The sequence below is a fragment of the Myxocyprinus asiaticus genome, chromosome 35, assembly GCF_019703515.2.
Source record: "Myxocyprinus asiaticus isolate MX2 ecotype Aquarium Trade chromosome 35, UBuf_Myxa_2, whole genome shotgun sequence".
In the NCBI taxonomy this organism is placed as follows: domain Eukaryota; kingdom Metazoa; phylum Chordata; class Actinopteri; order Cypriniformes; family Catostomidae; genus Myxocyprinus; species Myxocyprinus asiaticus.
In genome coordinates, this window is record NC_059378.1 from 11,574,378 (window position 1) to 11,596,611 (window position 22,234).

At 38.2% G+C, this 22,234-nt stretch overlaps 1 protein-coding gene across 3 annotated transcripts in view; it reads left to right on the top strand.

Moving 5' to 3' along the window:
• LOC127426136 (SLIT-ROBO Rho GTPase-activating protein 2) overlaps window positions 1–22,234 on the top strand; it is a 154,855-nt gene that overhangs the window by 114,033 nt on the left and 18,588 nt on the right. For all 3 annotated transcript variants that reach the window (XM_051672701.1, XM_051672703.1, XM_051672702.1), the window contains 11 exons: window positions 346–567; window positions 2,433–2,534; window positions 3,349–3,546; window positions 7,868–7,952; window positions 11,371–11,398; window positions 11,931–11,961; window positions 14,476–14,536; window positions 14,925–15,002; window positions 15,159–15,293; window positions 15,424–15,529; window positions 19,121–19,345. In XM_051672701.1, coding sequence (XP_051528661.1) covers window positions 346–567; window positions 2,433–2,534; window positions 3,349–3,546; window positions 7,868–7,952; window positions 11,371–11,398; window positions 11,931–11,961; window positions 14,476–14,536; window positions 14,925–15,002; window positions 15,159–15,293; window positions 15,424–15,529; window positions 19,121–19,345 — 1,271 coding nt within the window. The remainder of the gene's footprint in view (window positions 1–345; window positions 568–2,432; window positions 2,535–3,348; window positions 3,547–7,867; window positions 7,953–11,370; window positions 11,399–11,930; window positions 11,962–14,475; window positions 14,537–14,924; window positions 15,003–15,158; window positions 15,294–15,423; window positions 15,530–19,120; window positions 19,346–22,234) is intronic.

Consider the following 22,234-nt stretch of genomic DNA (forward strand, 5'->3'; position numbering starts at 1 on the left):
CTAGCATAATTTGAGAATGTTCCAAAGAGCATCTTGTGGGCTTCAATGGAAGCAAGGAAATCTGACCTTTTTAACATAGGAATGATTATCAATGCCACAAATTTGATTATTTGATTAGTCACCATGAAATAGTGCAAAATCCCATACTTTTGGACCCCACTCTATATTGTGTGTGCTATTAAAAAATTAATGTTGTCTCCTGATTGGAAGATATAAGATTGCCATACCTTCAGTAAAAACTCTACATATAGCATAACATCTTTCATTTATTTGGAATGCATTTCAATTCTTGACTCAACAACCCAAAATACCAAACAAATTCTCTTTTTTATTCCCCTCTCTCAGTGCTGTGACCTGGGCTACCATGCCAGCCTGAACCGTGCACTGCGTACCTACCTCTCGGCCGAGTTTAACGTTGAGACTTCCAAGCACAGTGGTCTGGAGACCATCGAGAATGCTGCAGAGAACCTGGAGGCCAACGCAGACAAACAAAGGCTCATGGAGACCTATAACAATGTCTTCTGCCCTCCGATGCGATTCGACTTTCAGTCTCACATGGGTGATATGGTCAGTATGTGTCAGATTGTTATGATTGCTTATGACATAGCACTGGCATAATAAAGGATATGCTAGGATGTGGTAATTATTTTTAAGCCTTAAGCAATATACTGTACCAACAGCCAAGTCAAAATACTGGTAAACACTAGTCAGGTTTCATCCAAGTTGCGAATTGTAGTTATGCGAAAAATCGGTATATCAGCGAAACAATTTGCGAGAACAAAATCGCCACTTCCGAGGAAATTACCACCGAAAATAGAAATGAAAAGCTGCAGCTGCTGGGGTAGCCACTGTGGCTCTTTTATTAAATGTAATAAAACTTAATGTTTGGTAGCAGTTGGCAGCAGATGCCTTATGTTCTTGGAGGAAATATTAGCCAATCATTTTGATGACAGGCTTATGAATTGTTAAGGTAAAGTCACATGACTTTATTGATGTGCATCAAGGAATTTATTTGGTAGGCCTAAATGTGCTTTAATCGTAGTTTATGCACGTCTTCTTACCGTGAAAAAATGTGTCCACCTCAACCGAGCTTATACGTTTTTATGTGCATTTTGGAAATTGTATTTGCATAAAAATATGTGGATGGAAACACAACTACTGACATTCAGACATTCTTAAGCAAGTCAGTGATGCTGTACTGTTTCCAAAAAATGTAAATGCTTTTGAATGCAATACATCAAGCATTTTAATAACATCAAGAAATCATCCTAACTAAATGCCAGTTATTACTGTTACACAATGATCTGCATTGTCTCTCTGGTATTATATGAGAGTCTTGCATGTCCTAACAAACCCAGGCACCTCAAGAGGAATGAAGCGATTCTCAATCAGATTGTTACACAGGCATGCCTGCTGAGAGACATCTGTTACTTAAGTCCTGTAAATTGAAGCTGTCATGATATTATCCAGTCATTGTAAAACTGATTATCCACCTTTTTCTTGAATGCATAAGTGTTCCAACATTCATTCTGTCAGACCAACCAAACTCATGCCACTGGTTGAGACAATGTTGCTATGTTGGGAAGTTTGGGATGCTCAGACAAACAGCAATTTTTCTATAGCAGCACAGTGTTTCACTTTCCATCAGAATTAACCAAAAATGGCTTATTTATTGTTGTCTCTGCATATTAAACTGAGATGAGAGAACATATTTTAACATAGGGAAAAAAAATATAATAATAATAATAAAAAATATATATATATATATATATATATATATATATATATATATATATATATATATATATATTAATAAACATTATTGGAGGGAAGATGGTAGAGTGAAAAGTGGTAAAAAAACATTTTAAAATAAAAAAAATTGTGTGCTGCAATTTTGTTTTTGTGTTATACTGTAGTTTTCTTTCTTTTTTTTTTTTTTTTTTTTTTTTTTTTTATGTGGTGCTGAAGTTTTGTTTTAGCAGTTTTTTTTTTAAGCAGCCCAAATCCTTCGGGAGCTTCAGAAGTGTGTGTGTGAGTTTGTGTGTGTGAGTGTGTGTGTGTGTGAGTGTGTATGTATGTATGTGTGTGTTTGATTAACAGTGCAGCTGGTTTTCTCCAGTGCATATGTGCCCTGCTGTGTGTTCAGCCCTCAGGGAAAGGGTGGACCACAGCGGCCAGATGTTCCTCAGCTGTTAGGGGCAAGACAGAGAGCAAGTGTGTGAAAGAGAGAGAGCGAGAGAGACAGACGGGGCAGATAGAGGCTAGTTCGGGTTACTCTTTGCTTCCCCTCTGTGAATCTCAGTTTTAACATTTAGCTGGAGCACATGGATCAGGTTTGTGATCACTGCTTGAGATGGTTTTGCTTTAGTTCTCCTTCATTCCTTTTGAAATGTTGAAAATCTCAAGCTCTTTTCTCTCTTTCTTTTTCTCAGTTTGGAAACATGTGTGCCCAGCAGCCTTTGCAGGGAGAGATGATCCAGAGATGCCAGCAGTTACAGTCCCGCTTGTCCACACTGAAGATAGAGAATGAAGAGGTGATGATCACACATACAAAAGCAAACCTACTTGTATAAATGCTGTCACAAAACTAGAGGCACTTATAAACAAACACATACTGTACATAGTTGCATACAAATACACATACCCATGTATACTCTTCACCTCTCACACTCATTGGGATTCATAAGCAATCATCTCTTCTACAGTTGTTTACACATTCTGTCTCTGTGTATATACTGTAAATGTCTCGTATATAAATATCATCTGTCAAACTTCACTTAAAAAAAAAATTCACACCAGCATTTTGTCTGCACACACACATTGTTTCAAAGCAATACAAAGACAAGCTACACAGATTTCTGCAGAATTGAAACACAGGTCCTTAGTAAAATTCTACACAGAATTCTGCAGTTTTCCCCCAGAATCAGCATAGAAAATATAAAAACAAGTCAGCAGATTTCACCTGTGCTTGCACATGAATTTTTAAAGTGATTAAGTAGCTTACTGCCAAATGCTCAAGGGTTGATTGACCTAGTTATTGAAGCTATCTCTTTCCTGGTATCCAAATTATACACTTTTCTAGCATTTATCATAACCATTCTGATGGTTGATGTGAACATTAACTGAAGCTCCTGACCTGTATCTGCATGATTTTATACATTGCACTGCTGCCACACTATTGACTGATTAGATAATTGCATGAATAAGTAGGTGTACAGGTGTTCCTTCTTGTTTCCATCATATATCCCATTTAAACCATCACCATCCAACAAGTGTATTTTTTCCAATATTCCCAGTATGTCGGGACTGTAATTAGTCATGCTCTATCCATCTGTTGCCTTCCTCCAGGTGAAGAAGACGATGGAGGCTACTCTACAGACCATCCAGGATATGGTGACCATTGAGGACTTTGATGTGACCGATTGCTTCCACCACAGTAACTCAATGGAGTCGGTCAAGTCCACTATTTCTGAATCTTACATGAGCAAACCCAGTCTGGCCAAGAGACGAGCCAACCAGCAGGAGACTGAACAGTTCTACTTCACGGTAATTGAGATAAAGAGACATCAGTTTAAAGGGATAGTTCACCCAAACAATGATGGCACAGTATTTCTTTTTGTTTGAACTATCCCTTTAATATGGGTCAGAGAATTGAAAAAGGATGTGATTGATTCTCTATCAAAGCCTTTTAAGAAACATTTGATTGTGGGGATGGCAGTTAGAGGAGATTGCAGGACTGCCACAAATGACTGCTGTTCATTGATCTATCCTTGTTTGTTGTCGACTGAATCAGTGTTACATATTGTAATTCTCAACATAGCAATACAGAGAAATCTGTACTCCAGTCAGATGACTAAAACATTTCTCTATATATTCTCTGCTTGTAGTGATCTTTGTCAAGGCAAGCATCACTATTAAAAACAAAGTATACTTCGGTTAGATGTGAACACTGTGTGTCCGAGTATAGTACAGCAAATTTCGTCATCAGCAGAGTGCATGAGCACTGAGCGCGTGCAGCCCGATTTTTCTAACTTTTAATGCCTGGAATTATTTGCACTAATTAATGAGTCCACAAGTTGGCAACATTCACATTTGAGCCAGTGCTGTCACAAAGAAGCACTAGAAGATTTAATAGTCTTTTAGGACATCTACTTTTTAATGTAAATTTTAGTAATTTAGTAAATAGTAATTTTTCCAACAATTGTTTACAGACAGATTGTTTCACTTTTAATTGACTATATCACAATTCCAGTGGGTCAGAAGTTTACATATACTAAGTTAACTGTGCCTTTAAGCAGCTTGGAAAATTCCAGATAATGATATCAAGCCTTTAGACAATTAGCTTCTTATAGGAGGTGTACTGAATTGGAGGTGTGCCTGTGGATGTATTTTAAGGCCTACCTTCAAACTTAGTGCCTTTTTGCTTGACATCATGGGAAAATCTAATAAAATCAGCCAAGACCTCAGAAACAAAATTGTGGGCCTCCATAAGTCTGTTTCATCCTTGGGAGCAAATTCCAAACGCCTGAAGGTACCACGTTCATCTGTACAAACAATAGTACGCAAGTATAAACACCATGGGACCACGCAACCATCATACCGCTCAGGAAGGAGACGCATTCTGTCTCCTAGAAATAAATATAGTTTGGTATGAAAAGTGCAAATGAATCCCAGAACAACAGCAAAGGACCTTGTGAAGATGCTGGAGGAAACAGGTAGACAAGTATCTATATCCACAGTAAAATGAGTCCTATATCAACATAACCTGAAAGGCTGCTCAGTGAGGAAGAAGCTAATGCTCCAAAAGACTACAGTTTGCAAATGCACATGGGGACAAAGATTTTACATTTTGTAGAAATTTCCTCTGGTCTAATGAAACAAAAATTTAACTTTTTTTGCCATAATGACCATCGTTATGTTTGGAGGAAAAAGAGTGAGGCTTGCAAGCCGAAGAACACCATCCCAAACGTGAAGCATGGGGGTGGCAGCATCATGTTGTGGGGTTGCTTTGCTGCAGGAGGGACTGGTGCACTTCACAAAATAGATGGCATCATGAGGAATTTTGTGGATATATTGAAGCAACATGAGCCATGAAGTCTAAGCTCGGTCACAAATAGGTCTTCCAAAAGGACAATGATCACAAGCATACCACCAAAGTTGTGGCAAAATGGCTTAAGGACAACAAAGTCAAGGTATTGGAGTGGCCATCACAAAGCTCTGACCTCAATCTGATAGAAAATTTGTGTGCAGAACTGAAAAAGCATGTGCGAGCAAGGAGGCCTACAAACCTGACTCAGTTACACCAGTTCTGTCTGGAGGAATGGGCCAAAATTCCAGCAACTTATTGTGAGAAGATTGTGGAAGGCTACCCAAAATGTTTGACCCAAGTTAAACAATTTAAAGGCAATGCTGCTAAATACTAACCAATTGTGTGTAAACTTCTGACCCACTGGGTATGTAATGAAAGAAATAAAAGCTGAAATAAATAGTTCTCTCTACAATTATTCTGACATTTCACATTCTTAAAATAAAGTAGTGATCCTAACTGACCTAAGACAGGGAATATTTTCTACGATTAAATGTCAGGAATTGTGAAAAACTGAGTTTAAATGTATTTGGCTAAGGTGCATGTAAACTTTTGACTTCAACTGTATATGCTTCTGCTGAATCAGTCAATCTGTGTCATTTCAACTTCATAAATTAAAAAAAAAAAAAACCCAAACGTGTTTAATAGAGGAATTTCTGATGACAAACTACACTACCTATGATCCTGAAGGAAAAAAAAAAACAATCATTGAAAGAGCCTAGCTTCCAGAATGCAATATGAATGGTGCAATCAATTCAAGTCTCCCTACACTTTCAAACTACTTATATATATATATACAGTATATCTAAATATTTTGCAATAAACTTAAAGTACAGTATATTGATTCTGTACTTATAATCAACAACTTTAAATCAATAGTTTTATATTTTTCCATTGTTTTTAATTTGATACTTCATTTGCAATGCTTTATGGGATTGTAGTTCATTCCCTCATTGAAGACATTAAGTACACAGTCTTGTACCTTTGTCTTTTGGTCCCATTTTCAAATACTTATCTGCTTCAAATCAAAGGTTGTAACGTTATGATTCACCTCTGAACTGGTTTGTTTGGTCCATGGCTTAAAATTCTTGTGAAGGTTTTTATGAAATCCATTTTGAAAAAATACTTCAGAAACTAAAAACCCTAACCCGATGTATTAAACTGCTGGCATGAATGATACCTCAGATCATGTTGCGTATTGAGGAGAGTTCTGTTCTTTTCATAAGCTATTGATTTTAACATTTTTGCCAGCCACATGTAAAGTAAGTGTGGAAAAAATCCCATACACTTGTGCATGAGTGCTGTGCTCTTAAGATAACTGTCAATCCATCATAATTTAAAACTCTGTCTGTCATTTTGACAGATACAAACAAGCAAGAAATGGCTATGTGGCTTCACTTTCCCTCGGTTCTGCATTGCGCGTGTGCGTGCGAGAGATTTCGCGGCCATGTGAGAGTGAGAAAACTCCACTTTAGCTGCAGAAATAACTAACACGAATTTTCACTCGCAAATGCAAGCTCTGAAGGAGGGACCCAAGCCATATCTAGGGACTAAATTATCATAGAGACTTGGGGGTGGGCTCTTCTGACTTTAGACAGAAAACAACCGGCTAACAACTACCCTACCAACCACATAGCAATGCTCTAGGAACCACCCAGAACCCTCTTGCATCATGGCGTCAAGTTGTGCATTGGCAAATACTAGTCACATTTTATTTAGAAAATGTCCAAATCTAGCTACGTATTTGTAAAAATAATTTTTTACAAAAGTATTTGATCTTTTTGTACTTGTTATTTTGTGTTTTAAACACACTAGGGATAGATAACAGTTATTATATGCTGTAGGATTGCATGAAGATTAATTTTCATTTACTCTGGCCACAGACGATCAATGAAAGCACAGGACTCCATTGATTAGCTGGAGGAGGTTTTGTTTTTGTCATTTGATGTTGTGCAGGCTGTTTTAGCACATCCCCTTTACATCAGATTATCAAACCTTCTGCATTCCTCCTTCACCATTCCATTTCTCTTTTTTGTTTAGCTCTCAGTGTGCTTTTCCTTTCTGTTTGTCTCTTTCTGTGCCAAAAGCACTAGTGCATGGGTGTTAAACTCAGTTCCTGGAGGGCCTCAGCCCTGCAGAGTTTAGTTCCAGCCCTGCTCCAAAATGCCTCCTTGTAATCTTCAAGCACTCCTGAAGACCTTGATTAGCTGCTTCAGGTGTTTTTAATTAAGGTTGGAGCTAAACTCTGCTGGACTGTGGCCCTCCAGGAACCGAGTTTGACACCCCTTCACTAATGCATGGCTCCATGTCTTGGCCCTCCTGCTAGAGTCTGCATTACTGTTATGCCGGTGTGGCTGTGATATATGACGGATGACGATGTAAGCATCTGTCAGACTTGTTCCTCTGTGGTTCAGGTTTTTCTCCATCCATCTCCCTGTCCCTCTATCTGTCTCTCTGCATTCAGGTTTCCATCAGGTCAGAGTTTTTGTCCCTAAAGAGCTAGAAGCTATTAGAGCGCATAGATCCAGGGCTGCCCTGTGCTCCAGTGGATCAGAAATTAATGTTTACGCCAACAAGATTTATAGTCTCAAGACTACACAGCAAATTGAAAGAGGTGGAGAAATGATTTTTTGCCAGGGTGGGGAAAAGGAACAAAGATTGATTGTAGGGTTCACTTAATAGCCACCTAAGTGAAATGCTTTGCAGTGTTTATTCATACGTTTGTGAGATGATCTAGCAGTTATACTTTAGTGTTAACTCATGTTACATTCTCTGTTTCAGAAACTGAAGGAGTTTCTTGAAGGCAGGAACCTCATCACCAAATTACAGGCTAAACATGACCTGATTCAGAAGACTCTGGGGGAAAGTGAGTTATCTTATTCTGGTGTGACTCTTGCATGTGGGTTCGTTTAGCTATAGTTTGGGGACAGAATTGTCCTGAACCATTCATTTAATTTGACAAAATATTCCTTTGAGGATATCCGGAGACATCCTCAACTGGAAGAAATGATTCACAAAAAAAAAAAAAAAAAAAAAAAAAGAGTTTATTTTATTATTCTAAAATACCAAAAGTATCTTAGCTGTACATTGGGCACAAAATTATCCCAAGAAGTTAGCTAAATCTGACAAAGCCAAAAAGGCATAAATGATTAATAAACAAAGTAACAAAATTTAATTTATTCTTGGGGAAAGGTTGGGGTTAATGTGTGGTTTATGTATGTATGTATGTGTGCATTAGAGGGCAGTGTCAGGCAGAGAATGGACTGAATAGACAGTGTGTGTGTGTGGATGGTACTGATGTCATCAGTCTTTGGCCATCAGAACAAAGCTTTAACAGGAAAGGGTAGTCTTGTGCTGCTGTCTTCTAGGCCCTACCACGATCTTATCCACTCACTTATTGGCAGGCCTGGACGGTGGAGGTCAAAGTTCATATGTTTTGCACGGACTACTACAAGACAGAATGTGATCTGGAGATATGAGTCTGTGTGTGTGTGTGTGTGTGTGTGTGTGTGTGTGTGAGAGAGAGAGAGAGAGAGAGAAAGAGAGAGAGAAGAGTGCAATGGGGATTTCCTGGACTGTGTGTGTCACACTCAACCCTCCAGAATAAACTGAACTGCCAGATTGGACCTTCAGTCAGTTTGGACTCCATTAGTGAACAGGAAGTGAATTTGAGAGAATCTGACTGATTGCACAGAGGATTATGAAGGCAATAATTATGATTGAGATGGATCCGATGAGAGAGTAATGGTTTTGATTACTTCATCATTGGATAACGAAAGTCTAGAAAGATGGGCACATATCCATAGCGACACGTTTCATTTGTAGTACAGTACAGTGCCTTAAGTTTACATTTTGTATACATTATTTTTCTCATCCAACGTGAATGGATTACGTGCTGTTCAGACAACATGTTCTTGCATCTATTTAAGTCTCTGAACCAACAGAGTGCATTTTATAAAAAGCCAACTTTCTCCACTTGTTTTTCTAAATATTAACATGTGAAATGCTAAAAATGTGATGGCAATTAGACAGTAGATTCAGAGTTTATATACAGTACATGCATTACCCTAATGCCGTTAGTTTTTGTTTCTACGTAAGCTCAGGGTGAGTGAAAATTATTTGTACTGCTTTTTTACTTTTTATTATTCCACTTTTATTCATACGTATTGTTCATTTAATGTTTTCCACCCTAAAGAAAAAGCATAGATTGAAACCGTTTTTGGTAATGTTTGTGAATAAAACAAAATATAAATTTTACGTTTGTGTCATACTTGATATTTTTAACGTACATTTTAATTTACGAGTAATCGATTACTCGTTTTTTGTGGGTTAGAGGACTCTACTACAAAATTACTTGAAAATGCCCATCCGTAGTTTACACAGAAAGACAATTAAAAACAGAGCTTTGATGTTTAAAATTTCATCTGGTTGTTTGCTCATCTGTAATATATCGCTAAAATATATTGAATAGCAATCAGTTACCAAGAAAAGCTTAAGAAAACAGCTTATTCCAGTGTATTTGCAGAAAGCGATGTTTTGAAATGTCATGTAAACTAGAATAGAGAAAGCGGTTTTGCACATCTGGGTTTCTCCCGGAGAACGTGACTTATGTGGCAATGTAAACACATAAGCAGCATTCTTACAGGTTTTTGAGGAGTGCGCATGTGCGTAAACAGACCGGATAACAAATGTCATAGGATGGCGCCCAACAACAAGTCAACACAGCAGATTTTTTTTTTTTTTTGTGCGAAAAGCACATAGATTATAAACTACACCCATTTATACACACACCAATGTAAAATATCGACTGTCCCTCACATTAGCGTATATGCACACGTGCATTGGGGGAATCCCAGAGTTTTACATAAGAGGGAAACCCCACTATTGCAGCATAATTCCGCTGCAGGTCACGATAGAAAGTTAAGGAAACAAATGCTGCAACAACTCTGGAATATCTGGAAAATAAAGCGACGCAAGTGTCACGGGGAAATTACGTTGCTGTGGAGAAAGCTGCTAACTGACAGAGCCGCAAGTATACGGGAGTAAAGAGTATGCCGCTTATACTGTGCATGTAAACTGAAACGCCACTTTCACGCAATGAGAAGCTTTCTGATGTAAATGTAGTGAATGATTTAGAGTATGCAAATCCACTCTTTTTGATTTGAAAAACACTTTTAAGATGTGTATCTGATGTTCGGAGACAAATACTACACTTACAACACAATTCTTCCAGATGATGAATTCTTTTATAGACATTTTAACGACATACTGTTTGTTTGACTACTACGGATGGATTCAGATGCACCTATTTTCTTATTAATTTTGTCCAGTGAAAACTGATTTTAATGTCAAAACGCCTTCGCAAATCAGGCCTGCAGTGAGAAATGGTGCTGGACACAGTGTGTTCAGGGCCCAGCTTCTGTTATTGAATAAACTGACTGAATATTCCTGCTTAAACAGAAGGCAGAGGAAGATTGAGAGAAATAAAGTGGTTTACATGATTAGCTCTTTGATGTCTGTTGCACGTTTGGCTTGCGCTACAGTTAGTTGAGTGTTTGTGAGCTGCGGGGTTATTACAGTTTTAAAATATTAATGTAGTATCGGTTTTATTTTCACATTTCCCCTTTAATTAAGTTGCATTCTCATTTGTTTTCACTCTGTGAATGCTAGTTTTGTTTTTGTTGTGTCAGTGTTGTCTGGTTTCATTTCAGATTTATGTTTTTCAGGATATTTGGTTTTCATTTTAGTTTCATTTTAGTTAGTGTTTAAGGGCCATTTTCATGTTTAATGAAGGCAGCTTGTAAAGGTTTCAAAGTCCTCTGTAACATTAAAGATAAGGATAGGAAAGAGGGTTTTACTCCCAGAGGAAACCATGCCGCTTTACTCTCCAGCTGTGGCCGCTTTGTCATACATCCAGCCTTCCTTTTACATTATCTCTCTTCAGAAGCATCATCCCCATTCAAATCCCTTCGGATTTTTAAGCCAATTAAATTTTGAACTTCTAAAACCAAAAATAAATAGTTTCCTAGACAGCACATGTGCATCTCCAAAATGTCTGTTTAAGAGTCAGTAATTAAATTGCTAGACGAAAACTTGACCACTAGACTATCCTATCTTATAATCTTAAAAAGAACCCCAATGGTCAAGTCGTATCTTGCATAGGGCACCAAGTGAGCCAGAACTGCCACAGGTGCTCCCTCATAAAAATAATAAAAAAATACATTTAAAAAAGTGGTGCATGATGCCCCTTTCTCTCTAACTTTTCTGCATCTCTTCCTCTCCAGGTCAAAAGACTGACTACTGCCTTGCCAGGTAGGTGCCCTGGGAAACAGCCTCCACTAATACAAATATGGCGCATACCATTTACTCACAAGGCCTTAATATAACACACATATAGATGTTTGAGGGCAGTTTAAAGATAAATATCTGGTCTAGACATATTCATCTTTTATTCACATCTGCTGATTTATTTATTGAGGCTGGGGGTTGTTATTCTAAGGTTATTATTCAGTATGGAAATTGGAACAGACCTCCAAATAAGAGTTCATAGAATGTCATAAAACCAGTACTCTCAAAACAGTGTGTGTGTGAGTGTGTGTGTGTGAGTGTGTGTGTGTGTGTGTGTGTGTGTGTGTGTGTGTGTGTGTGTGTTTAAGGCCAGTATCTTAAAATAGGACCCTTCTCTGGAGGGTAATTTCTACTGGTCTAATGGCCACAGGCATTTTGTGGATTGAATGTGGGGGGAAAATTAGAGCAGTTTGAGGGAAAATGATTCATCGTAATGACAGAGCTTTCTCTCGCTTTCTCTCTCCCCATCTCTCCCCCTCTTTGTCATGGCCATCAGCGGACGGAGGAATTCCACTGTGCGGAAACAGGTAATTATATTTGTGCATGAGGTACAACAAGTGTTGATGATTTGTCTCATCATTTATCACAGCTCTTTTAGGGAATATTTACAGTTGCATGTAGTCAGTTTCCTGGCAGTGCCACCCTGCAATCATTTAGCACATTGCATTGGGTTAAATTTGCAAACTGGGCCAGCGAGATAAATTTAGTGTGCCCGTTCTACCATCTAAACCTTTAAAGGGGTCATGTCATGAGGAATCAAATTTTCCTTGATATTGTGACATATAAGAGGTCTTTCTACTATAAAACATACTGTAAGTTTCAGAACTCAAAACTTAATCCCCAATACAATAAAAGCATTTATTGAAACCAAGCTGCAAAAACACCTCGTTCTGTACTTCCGCGACTACCCTACGTCACTAGGGATACATTAATTCATTTTCCTCTACAGCGGAAAAACGTCAATGCCTACTTCACATCATCACACCCTGGCCCCGCCACACCGTGCTTTGGATTATGTATGTGCATCATGCGGATGTGTCTTCAGCGTATTTCAGCGTGGATTGCATGTTTTTTTCGGCGATCAGCATGGATTTCTTGTGAACCAGTCATAAAATGATTCAAGCTTTGCAAAAGAATTGTTATTACAGGATGGGGCCATTAAAAACACTTGGACCGATTTGAAACAGTAAATAAACAGTTCCATTCATGAATATTTAAAATGTCATGACTGTTTGATATGTTCTGGTGCTGACACCCTGTTTACACTGGGCGCGTCGACACGAACATTCTAAACTGTTTATTTGTGTTCTTGGCTGTAGTAGTGCTATCGTGTGCAGTGCAAAAGAGAACGGGACATCTGTTTACTGTCGCCAAAACGCGCCGCAACGGACGCTTCTATGGTAGACAGCATTATTGATTTCAGTATAATGGTTTTATTGCTTTTGACGTGACGTAGACGTAGTTGACATGTAGACAGTGTGTGAGTGTTAACAGTTGTGCTTGAGATGAACAGTTTAATATATTCAGATGCAATGTGTTGGGTGCGTGTTATGTGTAAACCCTGAAATTTAGTTATATAATGTTGTGGAGCTTGTTTATTCTCTTCTGATTTAGTTTCAAATATGGCGGAATTTGAGGGGCTGCAGAACAGTATATATATATATATATATGGCTAGATGTCAAATAATTTGAGAAAACAAAAGATTTGAGCAATTTTACAACATTTCAGTTTAAAGGAATATTGAACAACAACAACAACATTTTTCACTCATTCCACCTTGTGTACAATTGCACTATGACCAAACTCCAGACTTCAACTGTATATATATATATATACAGTTGAAGTTAGAAGTTTACATACACTTAGATTGAAGTCATTAAAACTAATTTTTTAACCACTCCACAGATTTAATATTAGCAAACTATAGTTTTGGCAAGTTGTTTAGGACATCTACTTTGTGCATGACATGAGTAATTTTTCCAACAATTGTTTACAGACAGATTGTTTCACTTTTAATTGACTATATCACAATTCCAGTGGGTCAGAAGTTTACATACACTAAGTTAACTGTGCCTTTAAGCAGCTTGGAATATTCCAGAAAATGTCTAGACAATTAGCCAATTAGCTTCTGACAGGAGGTGTAATGAATTGGAGGTGTACCTTTGGAAGTATTTTAAGGCCTACCTTTAAACTCAGTGACTCTTTGCTTGACATCATGGGAAAATCAAAAGAAATCAGCCAAGACCACAGAAAAAAAATTGTGGGCCTCCATAAGTCTGGTTCATCCTTGGGAGCAATTTCCAAATGCCTGAAGGTACAACATGTTATTAACATATTGACCATGTTAAAAGGTCAGATCTTCTTGCTTCCATTAAGCACACAAGATGCTCTTTGGAACATTCTCAAATCATACTGACAAAAAGTATACATAAAACAAAAGAGGGCATAACAAATATTTTTTACTAAAATTTTGATGCTAATAATATCATTTGTAATTATTTTTAATTGTATTATTAAATTAGAAAAATGCTAAATAGAAACAATAGTTCACCTTTCGCCCCTGAAGGGTGATGCAACTTTTGCTATTGTTTGTTCAATGGCATTGTAATTATAATGTTGGTGTATGTATTATTCTCTGTAACACACGTCTTAGCCGGTGTTTGTTAGCGTGAACTCCACACAGTTAGGTTCAGGCCATATGTGGCCCAAATTCTGCTTCACTTAGCCATTTCCTGTTCACCTAAATAAACAAAAGGAAGCTGTGGAAAGAAGCTGTTACCTAGCAACCGTTACCTCATTCCCCCATGGCTCAAACTGGGCTGCATTTTCATCCCTCCTAAATTCTAATCCCGGCTTCCCTTTACAAATATTATTATTTTGTGAATCCTGTACAGAGAAACAGAGAGCCTTGTTCAAAAAGGTTTGCTGCAAAATGTCCAGGGACTCCCCCCCCTCCACATCTACCACCACCACCTGACCAAACCAGAATATTTTCTTCTTCATTTTATGCTTTCTATTTTCTCCTCTCTCCCTCTCTTAGGAGTCCAGCCAAATCATTCCCCTGATGGTGGAGAGTTGTATTCGCTTCATCAGTCGGCACGGTGAGCTCCTTGCTCTCCCTTTCTCTGCCTGTTTCTCATTCTCTTCCTTTACTTTCCATGCCGAAGGCACTATTTTGTGCTGCTCTCTAGTTTCTGACTAGCCAAATGAACAAAATATTCAATATTGCTTTTTTGCTTTTTTTCTACCATCTCTATTCTCTACCTATTCCATTATCACTCTCATTAACCTCTGGGCATGGTACAGAAAAATATTTGGCTTCAATGTTCAAACTACACCAATTGCTTTTGCTTCAAAACATAGTGAGCTGCCTCGCTGCCTTCTGCCTATTATATCTATATAGCGCATATACTTTAAAAACCAAAGAAAATCCACACAGACTTTCTGTCTGTACACTATGTTCACAATGTCACGTGTGTGCCTGTACAGGTCTCCATCACGAGGGCATATTCAGAGTCTCTGGCTCCCAGGTGGAAGTCAATGACATTAAGAATGCCTTTGAGAGAGGTGAGTCTGGCTGGACTGTCATCTGCTTAAGAATTCCTTTGCCTTATTGTCTTTTTCTGTTTTTCAAATCAAGACAGCACCCTGCATTATTAAAGGGCTCAGTAACTGTCTTCTCCATTTATGCTGAGTATTGTGATCTCTCTGTTTGGGTCTCAGGTGAGGACCCGTTGGCTGGGGACCAGAACGATCATGAAATGGACTCCATCGCTGGAGTCTTAAAGCTCTATTTCAGAGGCCTGGAGAACGCCCTCTTTCCAAAGGAAGTCTTCCATGACCTCATGTCCTGTGTCTGTGAGTGTCCGCTTTATTTCCTACACCCACGGTTCATGTGCATACTTCAAACCAGGCTTACCATATGAGACAATGGAGGAGTTTTTGTCCTAAATGAACTCATTTCTTGTTAATGTTGTTTTTTTTCCAGCCATGGAAAACCTCCAAGACCGAGCTGTCCACATCCGTAAAGTCCTGCTGTCTCTACCCAGCAACACCCTGGTTATCATGAGATACCTGTTTGCTTTTCTCAACCAGTGAGTGTTGTCACTTACCAAAGCGTCATCTGGAAAGTTCATTGTTTTGGGCAATGCTGCATTGTTTCAGCTGAAGTCATTCAGTTCTTTGTTTATCTGTGGTTTATCACTGATATCTCAAGACCATATGTCACCTCTCCTCAAGGGCCATTAAAGGGGTAGTTCACCCAAAAATGGAAATTCTCTCATCATTTACTCACCATCATGCCATCCTAGATGTGTATGACTTTCTTCTGCTGAACACAGTCTAAGATTTTTAAAAGAATTTTTCAGCTCTTTAGGTCCTCACAATGCAAGTGAATGGGTACCAAAATTTGTAAGCTCCAAAAGGACATAAAGGCAGCATAAAAGTAATCCATACGACTCCAGTGATGAAATCCATATCTTCAGAAGTGATATGATAGGTGTGTGTGAGAAACCAATCCATATTCAAGTCCTTTTCTTACTATAAATCTCCACTTTCAATTTCACAATTTTCTTCTTTTGTTTTTGGTGATTTGCATTCTTGGTGCATATCGTCACCTACTGGGAGGGGAGGAGAATTTATGGTAAAAACTGACTTAAATATTTTTCTGTTTCTCACCCACACCTATCATATCGCTTCAGAAGATATAGATTTAACCACTGGATAACTTTTATGCTGTGTTTATGTGCGTTTTGGAGCTTCAAATTTTTGATACCCATTCACTTGCATTGTGAGGACCTACAGAGCTGAAATACTCTTTTAAAAATCTTTGTGTTCACCAGAAGAAAGAAAGTCATACACAGTTGGGATGGCAGGAGGGTAAGTAAATTATAAGAGAATAAAAAAAAAATTGGGGTGAACTATCCCTTTAAATTGTAAGTTCACACAAAAATGAATATTCTGTTGTCATTTACTCTCCATCATGTCATTCAAAACCACTATGACTTTCTTTCTTCCGTGGAATGCCTAGGTAACTCTCTTTCATACCATGAAAGCGAATGGGGGCAGAAAGTGAAAAAGGCTAAAGTGTTCTGAAACCATTTGATAGCTTTGTGAGAGGAACGCACAAACATTTCTGTAATTATTCTCTGAAAATCTTGCGACACATGATACCAAATGCTACTGATTATCATGTTTGTCCTAAACAATCATGTCACGCCAGGTTTAAATATGCAGAATTGTGAATAAGATATTAGAGTTATGACTGAAGGAAAGATTTTACACAAATAAAAGTAAGTCATACTGGTTTGGAATAACATGAGGGTGAGTAAATGATAGAATTTTTATTTAAGGTGAACTATTCCTTTAAAATAGTATTCAGAGTTCAGTACAACAGCATTTGTGGCATAATGTTGATTTATTACTAAAAATTATTTCAACTCGTCGCTCCTTTTCTTTAAAAAAAAAAAAAGAAAAAAGAAAAAAATCGAGGTTACAGTGAGGCACTTACAGTGGAAGTAAATGAGGCCAATTTTTGAAAGGGTTTAAAGGCAGAAATGTGTAGCTTATAATATTATACAAGCACTTGTTAAGTCTTCTGTTGAAACTTGCATATTATTTCAGCTGTAAAGTTATTTAAATCATCGTTTGTACGGTCGTTTTAGGGTTTTAGTGTTTCCATTGTAAGTGCCTTACTGTAGGCCAGATGCTTTTTTTAAAGAAAAGGAGGAACGAGTCGAAATTATTTTTTTGTTAATCAACATTATGCCGCAAATGCTGTCGATTGAGCTTAACTTAAATTGAACCCTTAATGTTCAGTGCCATTTCTAGTGGTTTACTAGCGTTAACCTTACCCCCAACTTACAAAGAGCGTATATACTTTCTAAACTTACCATTTTACAAGGCCTTATAACTAGAAAGTTAAATATTCTCTTTCCTGAAAGCGAACATTGGCCAAAGACCAACCTTAGCTGAGGGCTACAGCACTTTTGGAAAACTTCCCTCTATAGCTCTACCTTCCCTTCACTTTTTTCCAATCTGTGGTCTTTTTTTTAAAGACCCTCCAGACCACAACATGATCTTAGCTTTACTCCAGCCTGCTGGTGTGCATGCAGGCGTGTCTGCTGTTCCCAAGCCGATTGAACCCTTTCCAGCTTGTGTATCCCAGCCAAAAAGGGGAAGTGAGAGAGAGAGAGCATGCTGAGGTATGGTGTTGCCATCAAGCCCCCATTAGGGCTCCCACGCTGGACGTCTAGCCCTCAGCAAATAGCCTCTCTGTTTGCTCTATGGCCGATAGATCTTTCCTCCACTATAAAAGTCAACTGAGGTGCCAGAATGGGTCTCTAAAGAACTGCTGCTCTCCTAATTCTCTCTGGCCTGTGTAACTGCCAAACACACGCATGGTCCATAGGTATACATGAATACACACTTACAAATATACAGATGAGTTAAGAGAAGTCACTCGAATGGCAGAGAGTGTTGCAAGACAAAGAGAGAACGACTGAAAAGCGAGAAGAGTGGGTAATTGGAGACCCTTGTGCAGTTGTAACTGTCTAGGAAGGATATCTCCCATAAATTTGGGTTGGAGTCTCTCCATGTGGACATTTATGTGACAAACTACTTTTGTCCCAACGCCCTCTCTTTGAACCTATGTTCACTATTGGGGACATACCATAGATAATAGTTGTTGTTATATAAAGGTAATTATAATGATTTTAGACTTACCCTACCCCTAAAAGAAAACATTGCATTTTTAGAATTTAAGAAACATTATTTACTTTATATTTGAATTGTTTTTCCAAATGAGGTTGTCCCTAAGTGTCCAAAAGAAATGTTTGATCAGATTTAGTTAACCTTTGGGGACAGATTTGTCCCCAAAATGTAGCCAAGCAAACCGAAACAAACACAAATAAGAATGTTTTATGGTCACATCAGAGTTCTCATTCTTTTGAGTGAGAATGTGATGAATTAAAAGTGTGTAACTGTGCCTGGGTAGTTAAACAGACACATGTACAAACACATATGTATGAGAGAAAGCTGGCTCGGGCTTATGATAAATGAGCTGTCGTAAGGAAGTTTAGTTCGATTCTGAGTCTGCAGCTCAGTCTGTTTTTCGCATTAGTCCAGCAAGAGTCGGTCTCTACATGAGAATATTCACATGAGCAGCGCTCATTTTAACATGTTTATGGATAGTACACTGTTTTGTTTTTGACATTTGATGTACTTCAAATCATGAATCAGCTCTTTGTTTATTTTTTGTTTCAAAGTATTTTATAGCCATGATATTATGTGTACAGTATTGCCAAAGAACAAAAAACAGTGACAAAAGTAGTCAAGGTGTTTTAATGAAGAAGAAGAAGAAAAAAAAAACATTTTAAATTAAAAATTTTAAATGAATAAAAAAGAATTAAAAAATAAGTAAATAAGGTGTCGGTAGTCTTAAAATGCCAACGATATATAAAATAAAATTCAATAAAATATTAATGGACCTTAATAGACATTAAACGCTCCCTACTAATTAGACACATAATTAAAAAATAAAGACGTGCCAGTAGTTTTAATAAAAATTATAACTACATATAAAATAAAATAGATTATTAATAGACATTAATAGACAAATAGTGCTCTTATAGCCACAGTATCTCCAATGTTTATCAATCTCTCTCTGTCTTTCTCTCTTTTACTAGTCTGTCCCATTATAGTGACGACAACATGATGGACCCCTACAACTTGGCAATCTGCTTCGGCCCCACTCTCATGTCTGTGCCCGAGGACCATGACCAAGTCTCCTGCCAGGCACATGTAAACGAGTTCATAAAAACCATCATCATCCACCATGAGAGCATCTTCCCTGGGCCCCGTGAGCTGGAGGGGCCCATTTATGAGCGTGGAGGAGCCACTGAAGAATACTGGTGAGCCTAGAACCTGAGTCTTGAGTCTATTTTAATAGACTTTTAGTAAGCTTTTAATCTTGGCACTGTGCAATTTTGGCCCAATGTTTTATTGAGGCAGCTTCTCAGATGAACCGCAAAACCAGAAATGAATGAGTTGGATCAGATGAATACTGTATGATTTACAGTAGTACGGAACAGGTCAGACATGATGAATAAATCATTAGAAAGATAAAGAGACATTATAAAGACCAACAGAGAAACAAATTACATTCTACACTTACAGGATCATGCTCATTAAAACTGTCAGTTTAGTGGTTGAAGACCAGATACATTGGTTACCCCCAGCGTGTGTCAACTCAGCACACGACCTAGACTCCCGAGAGATGTCACAAAGAAAGAAACCAGAATTAAGGCAGACAGCCAAACCCATAATACATCATTATGAAAAGTCTCTTCTTTCATTTTAAAACAAGGTTATCCTCTCTGCTAAAGGCCAAGTGCTGATGAAATGCCCTCCGACAGCATTTTAATAACTGTTTTGGAGATGATGGAGGAAATAGCTTCAGATTGTGGTGTCACTGAGAGAAGAAATCTACGGGTCTAGATCAGATTTGTTTGTGAGTTACAGGTGAAAAGACGTGAATTGTTTTATTTGGTTTCCGTGCTTGGGATTGTTTGGATTGCATTGGCGCTATGTTTTTAGCTCAGGGTTTAGTCTGTGTTATTTCAACTTCCTGAGGCTTTAAGTCACGTGAAGTCGAGACATGTTAACCACTGTAAAAAAGCAACAACAACTACATAAATCTTGCTATTTCAACTTAAAATATGATTCCTTGCTGCCTTAAAATTTGAAGTTGTGTCAACTTCAAAGGGCAAGTTGTTTAAACAGAACATAAAGTTGACTTAAATCAATAAAAGGTGTTAAATGAGCTTGATGTCTTTTTAAGTAAATTTGACTTTCTTAGTTCAATCAACTTCATTCTAATTCAGTTGAAACTGAATATAGAAGTGCAATTACTTATATTATCATTTGATTTGATTGATAATCATAGAAGTAGTTAGGACTATCACATTGTCAGAGGTAAATGAACTGTCATTTCATGGAAAATGGCCAGTTGATGATCAGAGACCAACATCTGGGGGCCCTGGTAGCTCAGCGTGTATTGATGCTGACTACCACCCCTGGAGTCATGAATTCGAATCCAGGGCATGCTGAGTGACTCCATCCAGATCTCCTAAGCAACCAAATTGGCCTGGTTGCTAGGGAGGGTAGAGTCACATGGGGTAACCTCCTCGTGGTCGCGATTAGTGGTTCTTGCTCTCAATGGGGCGTGTGGTAAGTTGTGCGTGGATCGCGGAGAGTAGCATGAGCCTCCACGTGCTGTGAGTCTCCGCGGTGTCATGCACAGCGAGCCACGTGATAAAATGCGCGGATTGACGGTCTCAGAAGCGGAGGCAGCTGGATTGAGGTGAGTAACTGCGCCACCACAAGGACCTACTGAGTAGTGGGAATTGGGAATTCCAAATTGGGGAGAAAATGGGGATTAAAAAAAATTTAAAAAATTAAAAATAGACCAACATCTGATCCATCAATCATATTTAGACTTAAGCTTGTAAAGGAGACAGGCATCGGCCAAAACACTTCACACGCAAATCACGATGGTGACAATCATCAAACACATCATTGAGTAAAAAGATGAGCTTGTCAAATAACTGAAATTGACTACAAACACAACAACATACAGCACAAATAAAAGAAGCAAACAGTAAAAGAGGAAAGAAAAGACAGTAATACTGAAATTTGCATAATTTATTCATGTCACCATGCATGCTGGGAATCCAAATATGTGAGCATGATGTTCTCTTGACTTATGTTTTTGATTTCAGCTAACTAGTTTTTCTAAGTTCAATAACTTATCACAAGTTCAGCCAACAAAAACTGGCTGAATAATTGAGTTATCTCAACAAAATCAATCCAGGGCAGTTATTCTAACTCTACATTTCAAGTTTTGATAACTTAAAGTTAACATGCTGCAAACTCTTGGCATGATATAAGTTGTTGTTCATTCTATACACCATTAAAAACTTTTTGTCTGACAACCTAAAATGCTTTAATGCTTCATTCTCAGCTACTCCGCTATACCTACACCTATTTAGTGGCAGTGGTAGCTCAGCGGTTAAGGCTCTGGGTTACTGATCAGAAGGTCAGGGGTTCAAGCCCCAGCACCGCCAAGATGCCACTGTTGGGCCCTTGAGCAAGGCCCTTGACCCTATCTGCTCCAGGGGCGCCGTATCATGGCTGACCCTGCACTCTGACCCCAGCCTAGCTGGGATATGTGAAAAAGAAGAATTTCACTGTATATGTGCAAAATGTATAATGTGTGATAAATAAAGAAAATTATTAATTATCATATCGCTTCTGAAGATATGGATTAAACCACTGGAGTCTTATGGATTACATTTAGGTGTCCTTTTTGTGATATTTGGAGCTTCAAAGTTCTGGTTTCCGAACTTGCATTGTAAGGACCAAGAGCTTAGATATTCTTCTAAAAATCTTCATTTGTGTTCAGCAGAAGAAAGAATGTCATACACATCTGGGATGGCATGAGGGTATGTAAATGAGAGAATTTTCATTTTTGGGTGAACTATCCTTTTAAGCTCACATGCAAACACACACATTCGTCCACACATCAGTGCCGTTTGTTGTCCGGTGACCAGCAGAGTATCACTGCATTGACAGAGTGGCAATGCATGTATGCTTTACGTATGTCTCATTAGACATGCCAGACAGAGATTAGCACATCATATATTCATATTCCAGAGATCCCTTCTGTCTCAAACTGCTCTTTAATGAAACAAAGCTTTTCATTAGCCTTGGCTTTATGAGTGCCAGCTGTCTATGTAATG